Here is a 25,687-nt window from a genome sequence, read left to right on the forward strand (position 1 = left end):
GCGGACAAATAAAAAAATATATACATGTATATACAGTATATTAATAAAACTTTTTGTGGAACTCAGTCAGTGTCTCAACTTACAGTTGAGAGTAAGAATAATAGAATACACAAGGGGTGAAATTTGGTTGTGAATCAGCACTCACAATTTGCCAATGTCAGCTAAAGATTTTTAGATTGGTAAGTTAATATAGGGGACAGCTATCTTAACATGTAGTAAGCATGGTCAAATTACTGACCGGGGTGGGGCCCATTGATCATCAGTTACCATATTAAAAGCTGCAAACATTTGCCTCCGCCCTATGGCAAAATGTGTATAATTGCATGAAATTAGCTAAATAAATTGCTAAATATTCTCTCAGCAAACTTGCTTTAAAATGACAAAATGTTCTCTACGCCCTATGGCAAAATGTGCAGAATTGCAGGAAAATATCTCTTGTTTTCCGAGAAAGATGTGTGTGTGTGTGTGTGTGTGTGTGTGGGAGGGGTGTTATGAGTTTAAATACACTAATCAGAATCCGAGGCAGGTTGGATAAAAGTCTGCAATGTTAATGTGGGCTAATTGTGGTCTCCTCCCTGCTGCCTTCAAGCTTGATTGAATTTAAGGCTTACAAGGTACTATTAATTGGATATCCATAATTAGTGTTAGACCACACTTCATATATTTTAATGAGTTTGGATAAATAATTGTCTGTTCTCAATGTCAAAGGGCAAAACAGTAAAGATGCTGTGAGTGAATATTATAATTTTAAAACATTGACATTACCAATTCCCAAACCATTTCAAATAAAAGCCTGTAAACCTAAAGCTGATTAAGAATTTAAAAAACTATTCTGTTTTGAACTGTTTTTGTGCAACTGATGGGGATGGGAACAAAATATCAGAACTCACTGCAGAGAGCAAAGTTAATTCTACACATTTTGCCATGGGATGTAAAGAATATGTTATAGTTTTAAAGCTAGCTTGCTGCAATTCTACACATTTTGCCATGGGGCGGAGAGGAAAAATAGCAGTTTTACAGCAAATTTCCTGCAGTTGTTAATAGGATATTTATGTAGGGGGTGCGTACTGGCGGCAGAGAAGTCAGGCGCAGACAGCAAAAACTGATTTACAACGGCGCAGTTTACTAAACAAAACCACCGTGAACAGAACAATAAATCAATGGGTAATCAAAACCCGGTACACACCAGCATAACGTGCACAAGCACTACAATAAACAATTCCGGACAAGAACATGGGCGGAAACAGAGGGTTAAATACACAACATTTAATGATGGAATTGAAACCAGGTGTGTGGGAAAACAAGACAAAACAAATGGAAAATGAAAGGTGGATCGGCGATGGGTAGAAGACCGGTGACGTAGACCGCCGAACGCCGCCCGAACAAGGAGAGGGACCGACTTCAGCGGAAGCTGTGACAGTAACCCCCCTTGATACACGGCGACACCGGCCTCGGGGACAACCCAGAAGGCGAGGCGCAGGGTGATCCGGACGAAGACGATGGAACTCCTGCAGCATTGAGGAGTTCGTCAACCGCCGAACGCCACCCGAACAAGGAGAGGGACCGATTTCGGCGGAAGTCGTGACCATTTATTACATTTTTTGGGAGGGGTAACACAATCAGAATGTCTTATCGGACAGCTAGATATACCTACCTTCTGGAAGCTAATAGACTGCATTTAGTTAAAATATTTTGCAATCAGAATATAATTTTAACTTGTGAAATCTCAACTCTGGAAATGTAAAATAAGGGAGAAATATAAATGTAATCAAGAAGAAACTGACAAGGACAACTTCTAGGTTGTTTTTGGTCTTTATTCTTGCTCAGTATTTTGGACACACTGGAAAACACAGACTGCAAGGAGAGGGGACTAAGTGGTGAGGAAAGACTTGATCAAAAGACTGGTGAAACTAGACCTTGTGCTTGATGTGAAGAGAATTTTCTTGCAACAATGGTACATGTAGAAATAGAATGAATAGAAAGGACTACTGTATTATGCTCTATTACTCATGAAATGTAATCTATGCATGGCATTTCTATATGTGACATTATGCAGCATCACTGTGCATTGCAGAAGTTACTGTTAAGTACACCATGATTTCCCCCAATGCATCTAACCATTAGAGGGAGCGTACAGTAAAGCAGTAGAATAGGAGAGACAACCCCCTTAGCTTTGAGGTCACCTTGGCAGCATGGTACACACCACACACACACAACAGCAGCAGCTCTTAGCCCTTAGTAGTGAGGTAATACAGAATGAAAGGCTTCAAATATCATTGGGTGCATTTGGGACGTTCCCATTGCTATACATAATATTATAAAATATATCAGAACTGTAAGCTCTTGCTGAGATTGATGATTGAAGTCACGGGGAGCATTTGGAAAGACACGGTACCCATAGAAGTTATTAATCCGAAATATGTAACACATGAAATAAAAATAAATTAGAAATGTGTGAAATATGCACATCTTCATCCTGTCTTTTTTTGTGTAATATAATTGCAGTTTCCATTCAACGAAATGACCTTGGTTTCACCAGTCGTGTTACAACGTCGAGAGAAAAAAATATTGTCTCACCCTCATATTGTACTTGGAACGTTATGATTTTGTTGAGATCACATCTTGCTCATAGCACGTAGAAATGTATCTGGACAATGAAGAGGATAGGAGCTCAATTGAATTGATATTCACTGCACTTCAACCACTACACTGTACATTTAAGACTGTGTGTGTGTGTGTGTGTGTGTGTGTGTGTGTGTGTGTGTGTGTGTGTGTGTGTGTGTGTGTGTGTGTGTGTGTGTGTGTGTGTGTGTGTGTGTGTGTGTGTGTGTGTGTGTGTGTGTGTGTGTGTGTGTGTGTGTGTGTGTGTGTGTGTTTGTGTGAACGAGAGATTAGTCACGGTCAAATACTTGGATCACATTTAGAGAGGGCAATGTGTACAGGTAAAGGCTTACCAAGAACAAGACACAATGATGAGTGACAGGATGGTGAAATTCAGAAAAAGAATCAGTCCACTCCAACTGTTAGTTATTCCTCCAGTTCAATTTCAACGTTTGCATCCAGTGCTGTAAAGTTGTCCATCGCCTTTGTTTTAAGACTTTTCAATACTTTTTGTCCTCATTTTAACAACCTCATGACAAACATCAGACGATGCCACTGCTGTACTGTAATGGACAGTGGATATCGGTTTGTGATAGACATGGTTGCTCCATTTATGAAGGAAACCCAAGCAAACTGGCTGTTTCCTTTCCCTCTTATCCGATATCAGATGACTGTTGTGCCCAAGGTTTTAGGTCCCAGTGTGTGTATCCCGTGGCAGCTGTAACGTCTCGTCTATGGTCACTATGAGTTCTTCTGGTTGAGCAGTCGGCCCCAGGCAGTTACTGTGGTTACAAGTAATGTAGTTCATCTCTACCAACTGTGGCCTTTCGCTCATCTCACTCATCTCGTTCACGCTGTTGGTGATACAGTTTATCTCACTCTTACTCCTGTTGGTCACTCTGCAGCCACCAAACAACCTGCAGTCTAGAGGAGACAGAGAGAGAGAGAGAGAGAGAGAGAGAGAGAGAGAGAGAGAGAGAGAGAGAGAGAGAGAGAGAGAGAGAGAGAGAGAGAGAGAGAGAGAGAGAGAGAGAGAGAGAGAGAGAGAGAGAACATATCTCATATCTCATAGCCTCGTTTATACATGGGACTAACATGTGTCCTTTGTCCTGATCTTATCCACATTCTGATTGTTCCCACATTTTCCGACATGTGTCTACACATGGTATTAAAATGTGTCTCATCCATCCGCTGTGTCTGCATTGTGACCAGATTTCCTGGTCCCTTCCTTTATGTCAATTATTTGAAAGATATTATTTCAAAATAATATGCGTTTATTCATGTATAAGTATCCACCATGGATTTCTAGTAGGATTTAAATGAATTTATTTGAGATATTTTTGTCACTGATTTACACAAAATATTCAATAATGTCAAAGTGAAAAGAAAATTCAATAAATGTTTACAGATTCATACACAATAAATACCTAAAATGTATTGGTGATATACGGTACGTATTTAACCCCTTTGTTATGGAAAATGCAAATTAGTTCAGGAGTAAAAGATGGCTTAATAAATCACATAATAACTTGCATAGATTCACTCTGTGTGCAATAATAGAGGTTAACATGATTTCTGAATGACTACCCTGTCTCTCCCCCACACACAATTATCTGTAAAGTCCTACAGACTAGCAGTGATTTTCAAGCACAAATTCAAGCACAAAGACCAGGGAGCTTTTCCAAAGAAGGTCACCTATTGGTAGATGGGTAAAAAAAATATATCCCTTTGAGCAAGTTATTAAGTAAGCTTTGGATGGTGTACCAATACACACAATCCCTACAAAGATACAGGTGTCCTTCCAAACGGACTAATACTGCAACAACAAAAATTGTCCTGAATACAAAGTGTTATGTTTGGGGCAAATCTAACACAACACTGTGTATCACTCTCCATATTATTTGTATTTTACCCGCTTTTTTCTCCCCAATTTTAAAGGGCAAATATTGCACAATCCAGGTGTGCAAAGTTCTTAGAGACTTACCTGAAGGAAAGCACAGCTGTAATTGCTGCCAATGGAGTTTCTAACATTTATTGACTCAGGTGGGTGAATTCTTATCTAATCAGGACTTAATAGTGTTTCATTTTTCATTCATGTTTAAAGAATGTTGGAATATTCTTTCACTTTGAACAAACATTCCAACATTACATTGTATTTTGTGTAGATCATTGACAAACATTGACAATTAAAACCATTGTAATCCCACTATGTAACACAACAAAATAGAAGAAATCTGAGGGGGTGAATAGTTATGATAGTCAATGTACTGCTCACACTGCATGCCAATGGCTACCACTACCACACACATCAAACAAACACACACAAACTCCACAGATAGCGTTCATAGATGATGTGCTGCTGTGGACTACATGAGGAGGACAGGACAAAAGGAAATGCCTGCAGCTGAATGTGAATGTGAGAAAGCCTTAAATTCATGACATTCAAAAGAACAAGACTGCAAACTTCATTTGACGCAGAGTTATGATTGCTTTACTATTCGCAATTCCATTAGAGGCAAAACACCATCAAATTGGGTTTGACCCAAATGGCACCCTATTCCCCATAAAGTGCACTACTTTTGACCAAACAATGTTGCACTATGTAGGGAATAGGGTGCCATTTGGGATGCAGTTTTTAAAATTGTTTCTGGGGAAACGCCTCACCCGCCTGCCTGCCTGCCATTTGCACACATCACACACCACCCCCATCATGTGGGGGAGAGATCTTGATTGGAAGACATCAATCATTGGGGTGTCAGATAGGGAGCTGGAATTAAGGCAGACAGACAATGGAAAGAGCAGAAGGATGAGTGTATTGTGAAATTGTGTTCTTCAACTTGGTCCCACACACTCGAACATACATGTACACATGCACAAGCACCATCCACACACACACACACGCACACATCTGACATACTGTTAGGATGTTCTGGAGGGTATTTGCCATTGCTTTAGCAGACCCAGCAAACCGGGAACATTCCCAGAACATTAGTTACGGTTCTAGATAGGGTTTTATCTAACATTGGGATGATAACATGATAACATTTTTTTTAAAGATTTTAAAAGAAATATCCTTTGAATGTTCTCCTAACATTCATAAAAATGTGCACAACATTTGTAACAAACACTACAGAATATTCCCCAAAAGTTCTCATTAAGTTTCCAGATAATGTAATACCACAATGTACCAGTAATGTTTTCCCAGCAAACCAAAATTGTGACCTGATTCAAGAAACTAGACGTATGTCGCAAGTCACAACTTTACAGGAGAGCCATTTGAACGTAAAAATATATTTTTCAACCAAAATGTGTTTTTTTTGTTGCCAGAAATGCCTTCTCGAACATGAACTTTCATGTGCCTTAATAACAAACGTGTATGCCATCTGTAAATACAAATAAAACATTTAATGAGTGGGCTGGACATGCCGAGAGAGAAGTTCCGGATTGGTCTGCCATATATAAGGCTTCTGTCTATTTGAGCTCGTCAGTCTGTGTTGGTAATCCTGTCAAACACAGCTTTTTTTATGTATTGTGTAGTGGAGCTGCATAAGTGTTGCTCTCCACTTTCTGGAGGATCAAGTTTTGAAATCAGTGGAATTGGAGTATGATAGCTACAGCGATGGAGAAAACACCTGTCTCTGGATTACTTCTTCAAACTAAGGGCCACCATGGTATGGCATACCTGACAGGGAGATGCATCCATCATGCATGATGATGTATACAGGTAAAATAGTCTAGCGTTAGCAAGCTACATTTTCAGATATGACATGTTTCTAATTTTGACAGAAAGGGATTTAATTTCAAGCTAAAGGGTACTGTTAACTAGCTAGCTAACGTTAGCTGGCTGGCTCCCTAGCTGACGTTATTATTTGTTGGAGCCTAATGTTAGCTAGCTAACATTGAACCTGGTTGGTTAGCTCCCAACACTATGGCATTGTTGGCACTGTTCATTGTTGTTTAACTAGCTAACGTTAGCTGGCTGGCTCGTTAGCTAACATTACATGATGTGTGTATAACACCTGTTGAATTTGGCCTTTGTCAGTAAACGTCTGCAAAAAAACGTAATGAGATTGTTGCCAGCAGAGCTGGTTAGGCTGTTTTCATGTTATCCAGAGATTAACAGATCATTGGCCAGTGTCAAGTGTGCGCTCCGAGAGCAAAACGAGATGAGTGGAGCTAAAGCTTAAGTGGTTGTGAACAATGCTGAATGAGAATAGACAAAGGAGAGCTCTTCACTAGATACCAAAACATTCAAAGGCGACTTTCTTAAAAGTGAGTTTACAAGTTGATCAACTTTAAAAGCAGAATTACTTTCCCATTGTTCCTCAAATGCAGTGTATGATATACCATTTTGTATCTCTGAGTCTCTACTTTTATCCAATGTAAAAAACACCATTTCAAATTTTGCTGCTTAAGACCGAATCCAGGAGCCACAATTGGTTCTGTGAAAGTTCCCAGAACATTCGCTAAGTTGTAGCAAATGTTTTCATAACAACAACTGTCCAGTTGTGCTGATGATTATAAAATGTTTGTAGAAAACATTTGCCTGATGTTACAAGAATGTTCACAAAATACATTTGTTGCACTATTGGTTAGAGCCTTTAAGTAAGCATTTCACTGTAAGGTCTCTGTTGTATTCAGCGCATGTGACAAATACACTTTGATTTTATTTGAACATGTTCTTTTATGTTCCTTAAAAGTTCCTAAAACATTTATTGAGGTTGTGGGAACATTGTGGGGATATGACAAGAGAACTGTCCAGTTGTGCTGACATTTAGATAATGTATGTATCTGTGTAGGGGCAGCGATAGCTTAGCTTGAGGCTGTTTGGTAGACATGCATCACTCACTCTAGTTAAATTACCACGGACTCGGAAAAAATGCAATACTTTATTCCACAGATTTCCAGTATGTAAAGGTATCCACAGATTTAAAGATACATATCTTCAGGTAAAATATTTCCACAGGGATAACAAAAGTTAGGATTCGGTCAAAAAAACGTATGGCTCCCCAGCCTACGACTGACAAAAAGGGACATTCTAAATTTGTCCAAATTAGAGTGAACACAAGCTGCTGCATCATCTCTTAATTTAAAGAGACTGTATCCAATTACAAAAAAAGAATGAGACAACTGAAACAATGTAGCCTATTGTAACAAAATGAAACAAGGTTAACCAATAAATGTATTACACATTTTTGGCAAAATCCTAAATTGGCTCCCACAGCAGGGTGTACAAAACATTCCTTTGATATTCTGAGTTCTTTAAAGGTTCCCAGAACATTTAATTGGATTGTGAGAACAGTGTAGGTACATTTACAAGAGATAGATTTCCAAAACACAAAATATGTGCCATCAACGGGACGGTTGAGCTAACATAGGCTAATGCGATTAGCATGAGGTTGTAAGTAACAGGAACATTTCCCAGGACATAGACATATCTGATATTGGCAAAAAGCTTAAATTCTTGTTAATCTAACCGAACTGTCCAATTTACAGCAGCTATTACAGTGAAAGAATACCATGCTATAGTTTGAGGAGAGTGCACGATTTTGAACATGAAAAGTTATTAAATATACAAATTAGGTACATTTGGGCAGTCTTGATACAACATTTTGAACAGAAATGCAATGGTTCATTGGATCAGTCTAAAACGTTGCACAAACACTGATGCCATTTAGTGGCCAAAATCTAAATTGCACATGGGCTGGAATAATGCATTATGACCTTTCTCTTACATCTCAAATATGATGGTACAAAAAAAATGCAAAAGAACGGTTGTTTTTGTCTTTGTATTATCTTTTACCAGATCTATTTTGTTATATTCTAGTACATTCCTTTCACATTTCCATAAACTTCAAAGTGTTTCCTTTCAAATGGTACCAAGAATATCCATATCTTTGCTTCAGGGCCTGAGCTACAGGCAGTTAGATTTGGGAGTGTCATTTTAGGGGAAAATTGAAAAAAAGTGTTGTATCCTTAAGAGGGGTGCATTACTGCAACCAACTGGACTGAAGTTTGGACCTTGTTCATCCTTCAATCACCCACGTTGGTATATGCTCGTAAAAAACACTGGGTAATGGGAGAGGAGGAACTTGCAGTGCAAAAGCAGTTTGGATAAAATTAAGTTAGGTTGAACAGGACATTCCATTAATATTGTAAGAATGTTGGCAGAGCACATTTCTTTCAAGGTTCCCAGAACATTTAATTAAGTTATGGGAGTTGTATGGGATGTTGCAAGAATATTCTTGTGATATTTAGGAAGGCTGTACAGAACATTCCCACAATGTTGCATGATGTTCCACAATTTCCAAATAAGTCCATTTTTATGACATTTATAGCATGTTTGTTTTAGTTTTAACATAATATTAAAATCAAATGAGTGTATATAGTGTGTGTAATGTGTGTATGTTGGAGTGTCAGTGTAATATATGTGAGTGTGTGGGTAGACTCTAGTGAGTGTGCATAGAGCCAGTGCAAGAGAATTAGTGCAAAAAATAAAGATATAAAAATAAATATTAAAAGGGGGTCAACATAAATATGTGTAGCCATTTGATGAACTGTTCAGCAGTCTTATGGCTTGGGGCTAGAAGCAGTTCAGGAGCCTTTTGCTCCTAGATTTGGCGCTCTGGTACTGCTTGCCGTGCGGTAGCAGAGAGAACAGTCTATGACTTGGCTGGCTAGAGTCTTTGACCATTTTTAGGGCCTTACTCTGACACCGCCTGGTATAGAAGTTTTGGAGGCAGGGGATTTGTGTTAAGATGGTCATACTATGAATAATTTAGCTCTTTGATTTGGAATTTTGGGACCTCTTTAAGTATAGAAATATATATACAAAAAAAATGATTTGATTAAATATTGAATTTTGCCTTTACTGCTATAGCCCAGAGAAATGTATTGAATAACACATTCATAAATTATTAAAAAAAAGGTTTGTCCTATATCTAGGAGATATAAATACATATTCAACTGCTTTTTGGGGTGACACAAAACTGCGTTTATACCACCATTTTTTTTTTAAACCAATACCGGTTATCTGCAGACAAGTCCTGTGACACTTGTTTGTAAGTCAAGCCGTTTGGACGCTACAAATGTTTTCGTGAGAAGACCAATTTCAGGGATGTCTCATGGTCTGACAAACACCACTCTATCTCTGCCACCTTTCACCGTAGGTGCAGATATCTCTAGTTTAAACTGACTTATTTCTATGGGGATTTTTTTATTATGTTACTTAGATTGACGCACCGGTTCGTCAATCAGTTCTAGGGGGTTAAATGTCCTACTCACATTGGCTACTGAGAGCGTGATAATACAGTTGCCCTGAACAGCTGGTGCTCCAACTCTGCTGGGTTTCCCTTTGTAATGAGTGATATGTTGCTAGCCCAGCCACATCCGACGAGCGTCACAGCTGGTGTAGTAGGATTCTATCTTTGTCCTGTATTGACGCTTTGCCTGTTTGAGGGTTTGTCTGAGGGCGTAGCGGGATTTCTTATAAATGTCTGAATTAGTGTCCTGCTCCTTGAAAGCGTCAGCTCTAGCCTTTAGCTCAGTGTGGATGTTGCCTGTAATCCATGGCTTCTGGTTGGGATATGTACGTACGTACTGTCACTGTGGGGACGACGTTGTCGATGCACTTAATTGTGATGGAGAGCAGCCTTTCCCAAAACCCAGTCCGCGGCATATTTGTATTAAATATGATTGGTTGTTTTTTTGGGGTCCACGGCATATTTCATTCAAATAAATGTTTGTTATAGGCTGAACTCTGCATGCTGCCATTAACAAATTGTGTTGCCATGACGAAGTATAGCTACATCACACTTTATAAAGTGTAGAGAGGAGCAGGCAGGAGGCAGTCGCAGGTTTAGAACTACTGAGTTTATTAAAGCACTATATATATATAAAAGCGGGATGAAACGCAAAGTGCAAAATAAAATAGTAGGAGAGATTCCTCTCAGGAAAACAAGCAACATTTACAATGACCGACAAGGACAAATGACAGAGGGAGTATATATACAGTGATAGAGTGGGGATTGGAACCAGATGTGTGTAATGATGACGAGACAAATCTGGGGTTCGATGAGTGAAGGGCGTTTTCCAGCAGCAGGTTCAGCAGCAGCTAGAAAGTCAGCGACGACGAACGCCTGAGCTGGACAGGAGGGGGATCCAAAGCGAAGTCTGGTGTGGCATGAAGCATCCGTTTAGAATGTTTTCTAACTACCAAATGTGGTTGTGAGAGGAAGTCGAGTCGAGAATAGTGGGAGAGCCAGTCGCTGGTAGTAGAAGAGGATGGAACTAGGTGAAACTGGGCCGATATTCTACCAACTTTCTCATTAATAACTTTCTCATCAACATCTGATCTCAATACATTTTTCTGTTCTCTAAACTAAAATATTTGAAGAACACAGAGCACTACGTTTTATAAACTTTACGAATTGTGTTGTTTAGAAGGAGTGCAAGGTTGAATTGAGTTTGTGCACACGCGCACTTAACAGAGGAGGCGTTCCCTAACGGAACTATGTGAATTCATGCTATAATGAGCCAATAGGATCTCTCTAGCTCGTGCTTAGCTTTGCCCACCTCCTTGCTTGTTCTTCCCACTATGCTTCATTTGCTCCCACTGTAAACAACACAGATTAACTATCTTGGGTTGGTTATAAATATCTTTGACCAAATGCACACACAAGCTAACCCTGCTGCGCAGCCTGCATGCTGTCTCACTCTCCCTGTTAGCTAACCAAACAGCCAATAGCCATGGCCTGCTCTATACAAAAGCGACTAGATTCGTATTTTAACGTGAAAGAAGTGGACCAAACAAATGAATCTGAGGCAAAATGAACAAACAAACCTAGGGCTCCCCTTCAGGCACAGTGGACTAAGGCACTGCATTAAGTTTGGATTTGTTTCAAATAACAGCTGCCCTCCAAAATGTGTCTGTATGATATTTCAGACTTGGATCAGCAATGATTGGTCATCACTAGATAACAAAGCCACAACGTCAGAAGGCTGCCTACTCGACCAATCAGATGAGGGAGTGTGATGACATGTATGGCAGTTTACAGTTCGTGGAACCGACCAATCAGATGTGGGAGTGGTATGGAGGAGCACTGGCATGGAGGAGCAGACAAGAGACATGTATTTCTTTTATCTAGTGCTCCATCAATGATTTGGTAATTTATTAGATATAGCAAAACCAACTGTTATAAATGCAAAGTGTTATTCAAACTCAGCTTGCAAGATTATTATGATGTTTACCATTCCTGATTGTTACTTCTCTTAACCCAAAATAGTTATACTCCAGTATCTGCATTGTTTTTAAAATGGCATGTACACAAACAAATTGACACATCTTGAGTTTATTTTTTAATTGACAAAATCCTCAAGTAATCCACAAGGAAAACGTACACAGTTTCACAAAAATGTTGCCAGAAATTGGCTGATTTGTGGCTGATTTAAGATGACAACTTCAGCCCTGTTACTTTATGAATATTATTTTACATTTAGGATCCTGAGTGGCCCAGAGTCATCTGGGTTAGGGGAGGGTTTGGCTGGGATAGGCCGTCATTGGAAATATGAATTTGTTCTTAACTGACTTGCCTAGTTCAAATAAATACACTATTTGACGCCTAGGCACTTACTATAGTCGTGTATTTGTTTAACTTAACATACAGTGCCATCAGAAAGTATTCATGCGTATTCCACATTTTGTTGTGTCACAGCCTGAGTTCAAAATGGATTAAATATGTTTTTCTCACTGATTTACACACCATACCCCATAATCACAAAGTGAAAAACATATTTTTAGATATTTTTGCAAATGTATTGAAAACGAAATACAGAAATATCTCATTTACATAAGTAATCACACCCCTAAGTCAATACTTTGTAAAAGCACGTTTGGCAGCGATTACAGCTAAGATTTCCACACTGGGATTGTGCAACATTTGCTCATTACTCTCTGTCAAATTTGTTGTTGATCATTGCTACACAACCATTTTCAGATCTTGTCATAGATTTTCTAGTAGATTTAAGTCAAAACTGTAACTCGGCCACTCAGGAACATTCACTGTCTTCTTGGTTAGCAACTCTAGTGTAGATTTGGCCTTGTGCTTTAGGTTTTTGTCCTGATGAAAGGTGCATTTATCCCCCAGTGTCTTGTGGAAAACAGACTGAACCAGGTTTTTCTCTAGGATCTTGCCTGTGCTTAGCTTCATTCCATACATTTTTTATCCTGAAAAACTCCCCAGTCCTTAAGGATTACATGAATACCCATAACATGATGCAGCCACCACTACGCTTGAAAATATGAGAGTGGTACTCAGTAATGTGTTGTATTGGATTGGTCCCAAACATAACATTTTATATTCAGGACAAAAAGGTAATTGCTTTGCCATGTTTGTTGCAGTATTAATTTATTGCCTTGTTGCAAACCTGATACATGTTTTGGAATATTTGTATTCTGTACAGGCTTCCTTCTTTTCAATTTGTCATCTGGGTTAGTATTGGGAAGTAACGACAATGTTGTTGTTCCCTCCTCAGTTTTCTCCTATCACAGCCATTAGACTCTGTAACTGTTTTAAAGTTACCATTGGCCTCATGGCGAAAGCCCTGAGAGATGTCCTTCCTGCTGGCAACTGCATTAGGAAAGACACCTGTATCTTTGTAGTGACTGGGTGTATTGATACACCATCCAAAAGTGTCATTAATAACAGCATGCTCAAATGTATTTTCTGCTTTTTCATTTTTTTTACACCTCTACCAATAGCTGCTCTTATTTGCGCGGTATTTGAAAACAGTGAAGGCTCCTCAGAGGTGGAAGGGGAGGACCATCCTCCTCAGTGAATATCATAAAAATAAAATTGTGAAACATTTAGTTATATCTGGAGTATTTATCCTGTCTTATCCGGTGTCCTGTGTGAATTGAAGTATGCTCTCTCTAAATCTCTCTTTCTCTCTTTCTTTCTCTCTCTCGGAGGACCTGAGCCCTAGGACCATGCCTCAGGACTACCTGGCATGATGACTCCTTGCTGTCCCCAGTCCACCTGGCCATGCTGCTGCTCCAGTGTCAACTGTTCTGCCTGCGGCTATGGAACCTGTTCACCGGACGTGCTACCTGTCCCAGACCTGCTGTTTTCAACTCTCTAGAGACAGCAGGAGCGGTAGAGATACTCTCAATGATCTTCTATGAAAAGCCGACTGACATTTACTCCTGAGGTGCTGACCTGTTGCACCCTCGACAACTACTGTGATTATTATTATTTGACAATGTTGGTAATTTATGAACATTTGAACATCTTGGCCATGTTCTGTTATAATCTCCACAGCCAGAAGAGGACTGGCCACTGCTAGGGAGTTTTTCCTTGCCACTGTGCTTCTACATGTGCATTGCTTGCTGTTTGGGGTTTTAGGCTGGGTATCTATACAGCACTTTGTGGCATCAGCTGATGTAAGAAGGGCTATATAAATACATTTCATTTGATTTACATGTTTTGAGATAAAACTTTACTTCACTAAATAATTGATAAAAACACACTGTTTTGCAATAAAGGTTTACAGTTGTGACAATACAGAGGCGGATGCAAGATGCAAGCAACGATGGTTTAATGAATACAGTTTACAACAGCAACAGGACAGACAGACTGTACTCAGACGGAATCCGACCCAGGGACTAGGGCGCATCTTCCAATGATAGCGTGCTGAGAAATCCAGGGGAGTGTGTCCGGATGGGTAGGAAGGAGCACAGCAGATAATCCACACAAGGGCGGCGAGAGAAGAGCACAGACACACGACACAACCTCAGGGAAGTAACAACGATCTGACAACAAGAAACACTGGTTACAGAACATATAAAGGGAAGAAAAGTGGTTCCAGCTGGCGCAGACAATCAGGCCGAGATTGGGAACCACGCCCACACAAACACGGGAGAGAGAGAGAGAGAGAGAGAGAAAAGAAAGAGAGAGGGAGGCAGTGGATTCATGAACCGTGACAATACCCCCCTAGGAACGCCTCTTGGCGTTCCCAGGCGAATTTACCTGTCGATTGAAATCATCGATAAGGGAGTGATCCAGAATGTCCCTAGCAGGTACCCAACTTCTCTCCTCCGGTACTGGAATCCGCGTCCCCTCCTTCTAGAGTCCAAAATACGATTGACAGAAAAGGTGGGTTCCCCATCAACAAGTCGTGGCGGCGGGGGAACCGGGACCGGCGGGTTAATGTGTGCCTGAAACACAGGTTTTATTTTAGACACATGAAAGGTAGGATGAATTCTCCTATACGCCGGAGGAAGCTTGAGTCGGACCGCCACCGGACTAATGATCCTGGTGACTTTGAACGGGCCGATAAATTTGGGGGCAAGCTTGTTCGAAACGGATCGGAGTGGAATGTTCTTAGTAGAAAGCCACACTCTTTGGCCAACAACGTATACCGGAGGCTTCGACCGGTGGCGATCGGCCTTAGCCTTGGTGCGCGCCCCCACCCGGAGAAGAGTCTCACGGGCTCTGCTCCATGCGTGACGGCACCTCTGGATGAAAGCGTGAGCGGAAGGAACAGTGACCTCGGACTCCGTACTGGGAAAGATAGGTGGCTGGTAACCTAAACTACACTCAAACGGAGAGAGACCCGTAGCTGCCACTGGCAACGAATTGTGAGCGTACTCAACCATAGAGAGTTGTTGACTCCAGGAAGAGGGATTCTTAGAAACCAAACATCGCAACACTCTCTCCAAATCTTGGTTGGCCCTCTCCGTTTGACCGTTGCTCTGGGGATGAAACCCTGAAGACAGGCTGACACTCGCTCCCAGTAACCTACAAAACTCTTGCCAAAACTTGGACACAAATTGGGGCCCCCTGTCAGAAACTACGTCCATCGGCAGGCCATGTAAGCGAAAGACGTGATCCACGACAGCTACCGCTGTCTCCTTGGCAGATGGTAATTTAGGCAAGGGAATAAAATGAGCCGCCTTCGAGAACCGGTCCACCACGGTCAACACCACCGTCTTGCCCTGGGAGGGCGGGAGGGCGGTAACAAAATCTAGCGCGATGTGGGACCAGGGTCTCGAAGGGACCGACAGCGGTTGGAGTAACCCATCTGGGGGTCGATTAGAAGTCTTCCCAGTGGCACAAACCGGGCAAGCCAAGACAAAACTGTGAATGTCACGAGCCATCAGTGGCCACCAAAAGCGTTGCTTAACCAAAAAGCTAGTGCGGCTGACTCCTGGATGACACGCTACGTTGGAGCAATGCCCCCACCGAATAACATCGGACCGACACCCCTCCGGCACAAACAACCGATTAGGCGGGCAACCGGGCGGAGGCTTTACCCCTTCTAAGGCCGTTTTGACCCTCAATTCAACCTCCCATGTGAGTGTGGATACCACTAGGGTCCCGGGTAGGATGCACTCGGGAGTGGATGGGCGTTCGGAATGGTCAAAAATGCGAGAAAGGGAATCGGGTTTGACATTCTTGGAACCCGGGCGATACGAGAGGGAGAAGTCAAAACGTCCGAAAAAGAGTGCCCACCGCGCCTGCCTGGAGTTGAGTCTCTTGGCGGTTCTGATATATTCCAAATTTTTTGATCGGTCCAAACTATAAAAGGTACCCCCGAACCCTCTAACCAATGGCGCCACTCCTCCAGTGCTAACTTCACTGCCAACAACTCTCTGTTGCCAATGTCGTAGTTGCGTTCCGCAGGTGATAACCGATGGGAAAGGAACGCACAAGGGTGCATCTTGTCGTCAGAAGAGGAACGTTGGGAAAGTACCGCACCTACCCCCACCTCTGAAGCGTCCACCTCTACTACGAACTGACGCGAGGGATCGGGAGCTATGAGGATGGGAGCCGAAACAAAGCGGCTCTTGAGTTTGGCGAATGCAGCCTCGGCTGTATCGGACCACCTGAACGTCACTCTGGGGGAGGTTAAGGCGGTAAGAGGAGCGACTATCTGACTAAAGTTGCGAACGAAACGCCGGTAGAAATTGGCGAATCCCAGAAACCTCTGTAGGGCCTTACGGGAATCTGGGCTTGGCCAATCCACCACAGCCTTAACCTTGTCAGGATCCATGCGAATACCTTCAGTCGAGACGATGTAACCTAGGAATGGAACGGATTGTGCATGAAAATGCATTTCTCCGCCTTGACAAAAAGTCCATTCTCCAACAACCTCTGAAGCACTCGTCTGACGTGCTGAACGTGTTCCTGGAGAGAAGAAGAACAAATCAGTATGTCATCCAGGTAAACATATATGAACTGATCAATCATATCTCTCAGCACGTCATTGACGAGTGCCTGGAAAACCGCTGGGGAGTTGGATAGCCCAAAAGGCATGACCAAATATTCGAAGTGCCCTCTGGGGGTGTTAAACGCGGTCTTCCATTCGCCCCCCTTATGCGAACCAAATGATATGCATTACGTAAATCCAACTTAGTGAACACGGATGCTCCCTGTAACCTTTCAAAGGCTGAGGACATCAACGGTAAGGGATAGGTATTCTTCACTGTGATGTTATTCAACCCACGGTAATCAACGCAAGGACGCAGAGATCCGTCCTTCTTCCCCACAAAGAAGAACCCCGCCCCCGCTGGAGAAGAGGAAGGACGAATTAATCCAGATGCCAGAGAATCAGAGATGTATCTCTCCATAGCCTCCCTCTCAGGAACAGAGAGTGAATATAACTTGCCTTTAGGCGGAGACTCACCTGGCAATAATTCTATTGCACAGTCATAGGGACGATGCGGAGGAAGAGAAGCAGCACGGGACTTACTGAACACCTCCTTCAGGTCGAGGTATTCAACGGGCACGTTAGACAAATCCACTGCCTCCTCTAGAAATACAGAATCAGACACAGACGAACAGGCAGACACTAAACAGGACTCAAGACACTTGTTACTCCACATGGATATAGAGTTAAGACCCCAGTCAACTCTGGGGTTGTGTTGGGTGAGCCAAGGGTGGCCGAGGACTAATGGTGCAAGGGGTGAGTCCATGAGTAGAAATGATAGTGTCTCAGTGTGATTGCCAGAAGTGATGAGTGTGATAGGTTCAGTGGTGTGAGAAATGTTGGGGAGTTCTTGACAATTGAGAGCGTTGACGGATATCTTGTGCGTGAGTGTGGTGATAGGAATCTGGAGTTTGTGAGCGAGCTTGAAGTCCATGAAATTACCCTCTGCTCCTGAGTCCAGTAAGGCTTGGGTGTCGTGCGTGTGGGTGGCCCATCTTAGTCTTACCGGGAGGAGAGTAGATGATGAGGTCTTCTCTGTGGTGACACCACCCGATAGTAGCCTCATGTTTACTACCGGGCCTGATCTTTTACCGGGCAGGAGTGGATAAAGTGGCCCGCTCTACCACAGTAGAGACAGAGTCCTTGGGATCTCCGCCTCTCCCTCTCTTCCCGGGAGAGGCGAGCTCTCCCCAGCTGCATGGGTTCGTGAGCGGAGGCTGAACTGGCCGTGTTCCCGCCGCTGGCATGCCCGCCCTCCGTGTCGTTATACGGTTTGTTAGGGCATGCTCCGCGGCCAATACGACTCAGACGAGCGTCGACCCTCAAGGCTAGTTCCACTAGTCCATTTAAACTCCTGGGAAGGTCCAGAACATAAATCTCCTTCTGGATCCGGTCCTCCAGCCCATGCAGGAACATGTCCCACTGCGCCTCCTCGTTCCACTGACACTCTGCGGCCAGAGTGCGGAATTGGATGGAGTATTCCGATACTGAACGGTCTCCTTGGCGAAGGTCAGCGAGTAGTCTGGCCGCCTCCCTACCCGCCACGGCCCGATCGAAGACCCTTCTCATCTCCTCAGAGAGTGTCTGGAAAGAGGTGCAGCATAGGTCCTGGTTCGCCCACACCGCCGTTCCCCAAAGAGCCGCTTTGCCTGATAGCAGTGTGAGTACGAATGCTACCTTAGACTGTTCACGGTTGAAGGTCCGTGGCTGCAACGAGAAATGCATGGAACATCTCGTAAGAAAGGCTCTGCAATAGTCAGGATCACCTGCATAACCCTCTGGTGTCGGTAGCCGTGGCTCTAGCTGGGAATCCGGCTCCGGCGGGGCGGGTTGAACTGCCGGTGTAGGTGGCGCAGCGGAACCCCTCAGATGTTGTAATTGTTGGATCAGCTGGGATACCTGCGTCGCAAGGGCTTGTACTGCCCGACCTGTGCTGGAGATGTTCTCCTCTTGTTGATCCATTCTCGTGATACTGCGGGAAATGAATTCGGTCAGACTCGTTGAACTCGCTGCATCCATGGTCTGGTCAGATCGTTCTGTGACAATACAGAGGCGGATGCAAGATGCAAGCAACGAAGGTTTAATGAATATAGTTTACAACAGCAACAGGACAGACAGACTGTACTCAGACGGAATCCGACCCAGGGACTAGGGCGCATCTTCCAATGATAGCGTGCTGAGAAATCCAGGGGAGTGTGTCCGGATGGGTAGGAAGGAGCACAGCAGATAATCCACACAAGGGCGGCGAGAGAAGAGCACAGACACACGACACAACCTCAGGGAAGTAACGACGATCTGACAACAAGAAACACTGGTTACAGAACATATAAAGGGAAGATAAGTGGTTCCAGCTGGCGCAGACAATCAGGCCGAGATTGGGAACCACGCCCACACAAACACGGGAGAGAGAGAGAGAGAGAGAGAGAGAGAGAGAGAGAGAGAGAGAGAGAGAGAGAGAGAGAGAGAGAGAGAGTATATTCACTTTGTATGTTGTCTACCTCACTTGCTTTGGCAATGTTAACACATGTTTCCCATGCCAATAAAGCCCTTGAATTGAATTGAATTGAATTGAATTGAGAGAGAGAAAGAGAGAGGGAGGCAGTGGATTCATGAACCGTGACAACAGTAGCCTGAACAGCACTCTGTAGGGAAGCACCATGGTGTAGCCAGAGGATAGCTACATTTCCATCCTCCTCTGAGTACATTGACTTCAATTTGAGCCCTAATGGTTCTCATGGTTCTTACCCCCTTCCATAGACTTACACATGAATTATGACAACTTCCGGAGGACGTCCTCCAACCTATCAGAGCTCTTGCAGCATGAACTGACATGTTGTCCACCCAATCAAATGATCCGAGAATGAATCCAGTGCTGAACAGTTGAGGCTGGTGGGAGGAGCTATAGGAGGATGAGCTCATTGTAATGGTTTGAATGGAATAAATGGAACAGTATCAAACACATCAAACATATGGAAACCACATGTATGACATCATTACATTTATTCCATTCCAGTCATTACAATGAGCCCGTACTCCTATAGCTCATCCCACCAGCCTCCACTGGTACTGAAAGCATAAGCTACATCTAACCAGCACTATAGTGCATACAATGGGGTAAGTAGAGAAGAGAGAGAAACAGAGAGAAACAGAATAGTTGAACAGTTTTCAACCAATTAATGTCCATAAAAGTGAAGGAGGGGCAAGAGAGAGAGAGACCATGTTTCATTGTATCTTTTTCACTTTCACTTTAACTTAGCTAGCGAATGCAGTTTGCTAGTTTAGCCTGCTCAAACACCTGGCTCAAACAGAGAGGGATTCTTTGTTAGCTAGCTCGCTATGGCTATCCAACACTGTAACTCTTCTAAGTCAGGGTAAGCTTAAGGTTTTTTACATTTATTGCCACTGGGGCACGCCAGTGTAACTGCTAAACTCCTTGCTGACTGTACACTTTACTGCATGATTGTAGCGAGTTTACTAATGAGTTAGTTCTAGTGGCTATGTCGACTATGACGTTAGCTACTATGGTGACAACAAAGTAGGCTGTGTGTAACAGTTAGGGGTTTTGATATGTTTTTTTGGGCCTGGTCACAGACAGCTGATGTGTTGTGCACTGGAGTCCACAAGTAAAGGGAAAGGGTGATAAGAGGACAGCGCGTAGCTGCGAGAAGGAATTAGTATGTGGCTGTTATGAAAGTGAACTGTGTTTGTGTGTGATTAGGGGTTTATTCATTCTGCCAATTCTGTTGAAAAATGCACCCTAGACCCAATGGGGGCAAGTTGGTATTGAATGACTCGCTATCCGTCACCTTCTCGGATGTTTCTCTAGACCTGTACACCTATGTTGTAAACTGTCATTCATAGGCTAGGTTGAAGCAACCTCATAGGGGACATTCAAGTATCATGTAGTAGCCTAACCCTATCGATGTTACAATGAGCTGGGTGAATGGAATATGAATGACAGTCATCCAATATGCTGTAATAGAAATAAGGCAATGCTCATTAAAAAAATAATTGTCCTTCCTCGTCTTAAACGGGACCTACTGCCACTGTTGGAAAACATCCCTGGTCTTTGTGGTTGAATCGGTGTTTGAAATTTACTGCTCAACTGAGGGACCTTACAGATAATTGTATGTGTGGGGTACAGAGATGAGGTAGTCATTAAAAAAAAACATGTTAAACACAATTATTACAGTGAGGCCATGCAACTTAATATGTAACTTGTAACACAGCAAAATGTGGAAAATGTGGAAAATAGTATGTTGTACCAGTTTCTGTCTCTGTACAAAGGCATGGTCTTCAAGCTATGGAAGAGGGCAAAACATTTCATAATAACTAAATGGACTTGGCACAGTTCTAGATACCGAAAGCTCTTAGTCATGTATTTTATTTAACCAGGCAATTAAGAACACATTCTTATTTACAATGACAGCCTAGGAACAGTGGGTTAACTGCCTTATTCAGGGGTAGAACAGCAGATTTTTACCTTGTCAGCTCAGGAATTTGATCTAGCAACCTTTTGGTTACTGGCTCAACACTCTAACCAATAGGCTACCTGCCAACCAGTGTAAAGAGAAACTCCCCACCCAAACCCGATTTACATACTTTATACTGTATTTACATTCATGTTATCGGCCCATCCACCTCCTTCTTCAGAGGACAAAAATCACTTTGTTTCAAAAACAATTCTGGATGCCTTCTGAGCCAGGAAACGCCTTATCACACTTCCTTATCTGATTGGTTGAGTAGGCTTTGTGGCTTCTTACTTTGTTGCTGTGGTAACTAGTGACCACCGCAATGACGCTATGAAGCCATCAAAATTGCGTAAACATTTAGAAACAAAGCATCCACATCTCAAGGATTAACCAGACTTTGTTTAAACAAGATGACATGACCAACCAAACAAAAATGCTGCACAATAATTTCACAGACAAGCTGTGTCTCTCATAAGGCTTACTTCCTTTCACAATCTGATCCACGCCAGGATAGGCAGTAGGTGCGTAATCCATTCACCAGCACTGAAGAGACACAACTTGTCACAGCTTGAGGATAAACTACTGGAGCTGTCCTGTGACCAAGGCCTGCAAGCTGGTTTTAATGAGATGTGTCTTTCCACATTCTGTCTGTTCAGCAGCGGAGAATACTCAGCGAGATGGCAATGAAGGCCTCAATCTCCTTTCATTCTACCGACTTATGTGAGACCAGCTTCTCCTCTCTTGGTGCAACAAAATCTAAATATCGCAGCACCTCCTTATCTCCAAGGTTTGACCTGTTCTGTCATTTACAAACAGAAAGCCCCTGAAGTCAGACCAACAAACAGCCCATGAAGACAGTCCATGAAGAAAGCACAGAGACACTGCTCATGAAGACAGCACATACAGACAGACAGCCCATGAGTACAACAGACAAACAGAGACAGACCCTGAAGACAGCCCATGTAGAAAGCACAGAGAGAGACACTGCCCATGAGAACAACACAGACAGACAGACAGACAGACAGACAGACAGACAGACAGACAGACAGACAGACAGACAGACAGACAGACAGACAGACAGACAGACAGACAGACAGAGAAAAAACCATGAAGGCAGCTAAGTGAATATGAATACATACTTTATTAACTTAGTGGAAAGTAAAATATTTTATAAAGAAAAAGCAATTGTCAATTGTCAAGCAATTGTCAAGTAATAATATGTGGGTAAAATCCCTGGGGAAAGGCAAGCCAGGAAAAGAAGCCATATTACAACCTATGTGTTGTGATAATTGCGTTGTTTTCTCTATAACATGTTAGTTCATATACCTTTGTCACCGTGATATATAGGCCTAAGGTCAAGACAAATTCAACCACACCTTTGTTTTATCACAAAACCGGAGATCAACATCTGTCCAGTGGAGTCGACCAAGCATATGATATGTTACATGACCTACAGGATGGTGGATCAAGTTAATGTTTCTGACAATTTCAGACTACCAAATGAACACAGGAGAGTTACTGCAAGTCACAAAGAAAACAGGAGCTGCCTCCACTATTCCTGAGCCATTTCAACTTCAACATTTCAACATAATCAAATCGCTTGTGCTTAGTCTAATACAGTGATAACTAAAAGATAACTCTTCCAAAAACAATTTAGTCCAGTCAACGTAAGCTAAAAATCATGTGACTGTCGCCATTTCTACCTGGTTCACTGCTTACGGAGAACGTGTGTGTGTGTGTGTGTGTGTGTGTGTGTGTGTGTGTGTGTGTGTGTGTGTGTGTGTGTGTGTGTGTGTGTGTGTGTGTGTGTGTGTGTGTGTGTGTGTGTGTGTGTGTGTGTGTGTGTGTGTGTGTGTGTGTGTGTGTGTGTGTGTGTGTGTGTGTGTGTGTGTGTGTGTGTGTGTGTGTGTGTGTGTGGACATTCCTGCAGTCACCATGCCAGTTGCATGCTCCCTAAAAGCTTGAGACATCTGTGGCATTGTGTTGTCTGACGAAACTGCACATTTTTGAGTGGCCTTTTAGTGTTCCCAGCACAATGTGCACCTGTGTAATGATCATGCTGTTTAATATGCCACACCTTATTGATATGCCACACCTGTCAGGTGGAGGGATTATCTTGGAAATGGAGAAATGCTGACTAACAGGGATGTAAACAAATTTGTGCACAAAATTTGAGAGACAGTTTCTGGGAACTTTTATTTCAGACTACTGACGTTACACAACATTCAAAAGGCAGTAAGGCACATTTCGGCATATGGCCAAATTCAATGTTTTTGCTTCCCGTTTCATACACATCTATGGACTTTTACAAAGAAAAAAAAGAATGTAGGCTATTAGGATTATATATTTATATTCGTAACTACATCCATCGTAGCAAAAAATAGATTGCAATGGTGGTCATGTCAACTCTTGTGTTTGTTCCGAACCGAACTGGTGGCACAGTCCGCTAGGACAGTTGGCTTATAGTTCAATATTTGTGAGATATTTTTTTACTTCCAAATCCTTTATTTACAATATTCATCCTATGCCCACACACTTCTAATTCTGAAAAGTGAAAGCATACCTGTGAGAGGGGTCACACTGGTAGTAGTTATATGTTTTTATACAGTACCCAAGACCAATCTGAAAAATAGCTACTTATATAATTACTGCAGTGCAGGTTGGATTGAATAGAGCCCCTAATCTTCATTTTCAAGGTGATGATTGCACTTTTCTTTCCAACACAATACTGCAATAAATATAAATCCACATTTCAACAACAAAATATTTGCGCCCCATGGGTGAATAAACATACACCACAAGTGTCAATAGATGTAAGGAGCGCTTCCCCGTACCACTGTGAGCTAACTGTCCAGAACCATATTTGTTCATGATGCACATCATTTTATTATCAGAGCGTATCAGTGGCCTTCTGGTAAGTATGTTTTAGTGAGAAAGTGTTGGGATCAGATACAACTACATTTACCCACCCCCAAGATTAATATTTATGAACAATTCCTCCCACCCACTTCTTACCTAAATGCATTTGTTGTTGTTTTTGAAGGGGTTGGGCAAAGGCTGAAATTAGGGTTGAGAGTTACCTTTTAAAGGAAGCTCTATACAACTAAAACACTTTTCATAAGACTTTCAACATGTGATGAAGAAAGAAAAGGATCAAATACTGTGTTACAAGTACACAGCATATGAAGAGGTTGGGAACATTTTAATAACTCAGAAATTGTGTTCTGTGTCCTGACTGACCATAATTAGACAGAAGAACACCCTACACTGCCGTAGTTATACCATAGTGGTGCAGTGAGTTAATGGTGGGCCTGCAAAGCTGAAGAGTGCAGGTTCAATCCACGTTACTTTTGAAAACGACTGTGAAATTGAGGCTCAGATATAATTGACTAAAATAAAGGATGTCTTTATTTCGTCCAGATTTATAAATCAAGTCTGAAATGCAGAATTCAGACTAACTGTAAAAAAGACAACATTGTGTAAAAATGGATTGTTCAACTTTCAGAAACGCACCCGATATCCTTCCCACTTTAAGATGAATGAGACGGTCCCCCCCGTCGTATTTTACATGATCTGAAAAACAAAAGTGATCCTAGATCAACACACACATTGTTGAATATCTTGTGAATATGGGCCCAGATGTACGCAGCCTATAAAGAGGTTGGGTGAAGTGAGGGTGAATAACCTAGTTACCATTTCCCTGGGTTAGTTACTGTGTGTCTAAGAAGGCTAAAAACTACACTGTCATGGCTATATACTGACAAAAAAACATACAGTACAAGTGTGCTTCCCTGGTGGTGCAGAGGATAAAATACCTGGTGTGGGGACTAAGCATTGCAGGATCAAATCCCACATGTGCAAATTGTCAACATAAGTGTTCAAGATATGATAATCTTTCTTTGATTAAATGTTGTTTAAGTGTCCTATTCAGTGTCCTATTAATGAATGTTCAGTTTGTCAACATATGCTGTGTAAAAAGTATTGGTTTGTGTGATTAAATGCTATGAACTAAATAAAAATGCCAAGTGTCTTGATATCACCTACAATACAGTCCTCTAATGAAAATGACCATTAAATCTGGAGAGAAACATAAGAGGAATGTATTCCAATCCGCTTTAAGAAGCTATGAATTTGCATGCTGAGAATGTTGTAAAACTTAACTATTACTTTTTTTTGTGTTCTGAAGACCTCCAAGACGAGGTAAAATGTATATTTCGCGAACATCAATGGAACCTATGTGAATATCGCAACATCCCAGACAACTCCCATAACTTAATTAAATGTTCTGGGAACCTTTAAATAACTTAGACCAGGTGTTCTATCAACATTCTTACAACATTATAGGAATGTCCTGTGCAACCTAACTTAAACATTGCATCAATGTCATCACAACTGAGCGTATTTTG

The 25,687-nt window shown here is 42.2% G+C and overlaps 1 protein-coding gene across 1 annotated transcript in view; it reads right to left on the bottom strand.

Annotated features, from left to right (window-relative positions):
• Positions 1 to 1,829: 1,829 nt before the first annotated feature.
• Positions 1,830 to 25,687, bottom strand: part of LOC127907289 (uncharacterized) — a 29,209-nt gene continuing 5,351 nt past the window's right edge. The window contains exon 2 of the mRNA XM_052461776.1: positions 1,830 to 3,525. Coding sequence (XP_052317736.1) covers positions 3,290 to 3,525 — 236 coding nt within the window. The 3' untranslated portion in view covers positions 1,830 to 3,289. The remainder of the gene's footprint in view (positions 3,526 to 25,687) is intronic.

Source organism: Oncorhynchus keta, chromosome 1 (genome assembly GCF_023373465.1).
Source record: "Oncorhynchus keta strain PuntledgeMale-10-30-2019 chromosome 1, Oket_V2, whole genome shotgun sequence".
NCBI classification, from domain to species: domain Eukaryota; kingdom Metazoa; phylum Chordata; class Actinopteri; order Salmoniformes; family Salmonidae; genus Oncorhynchus; species Oncorhynchus keta.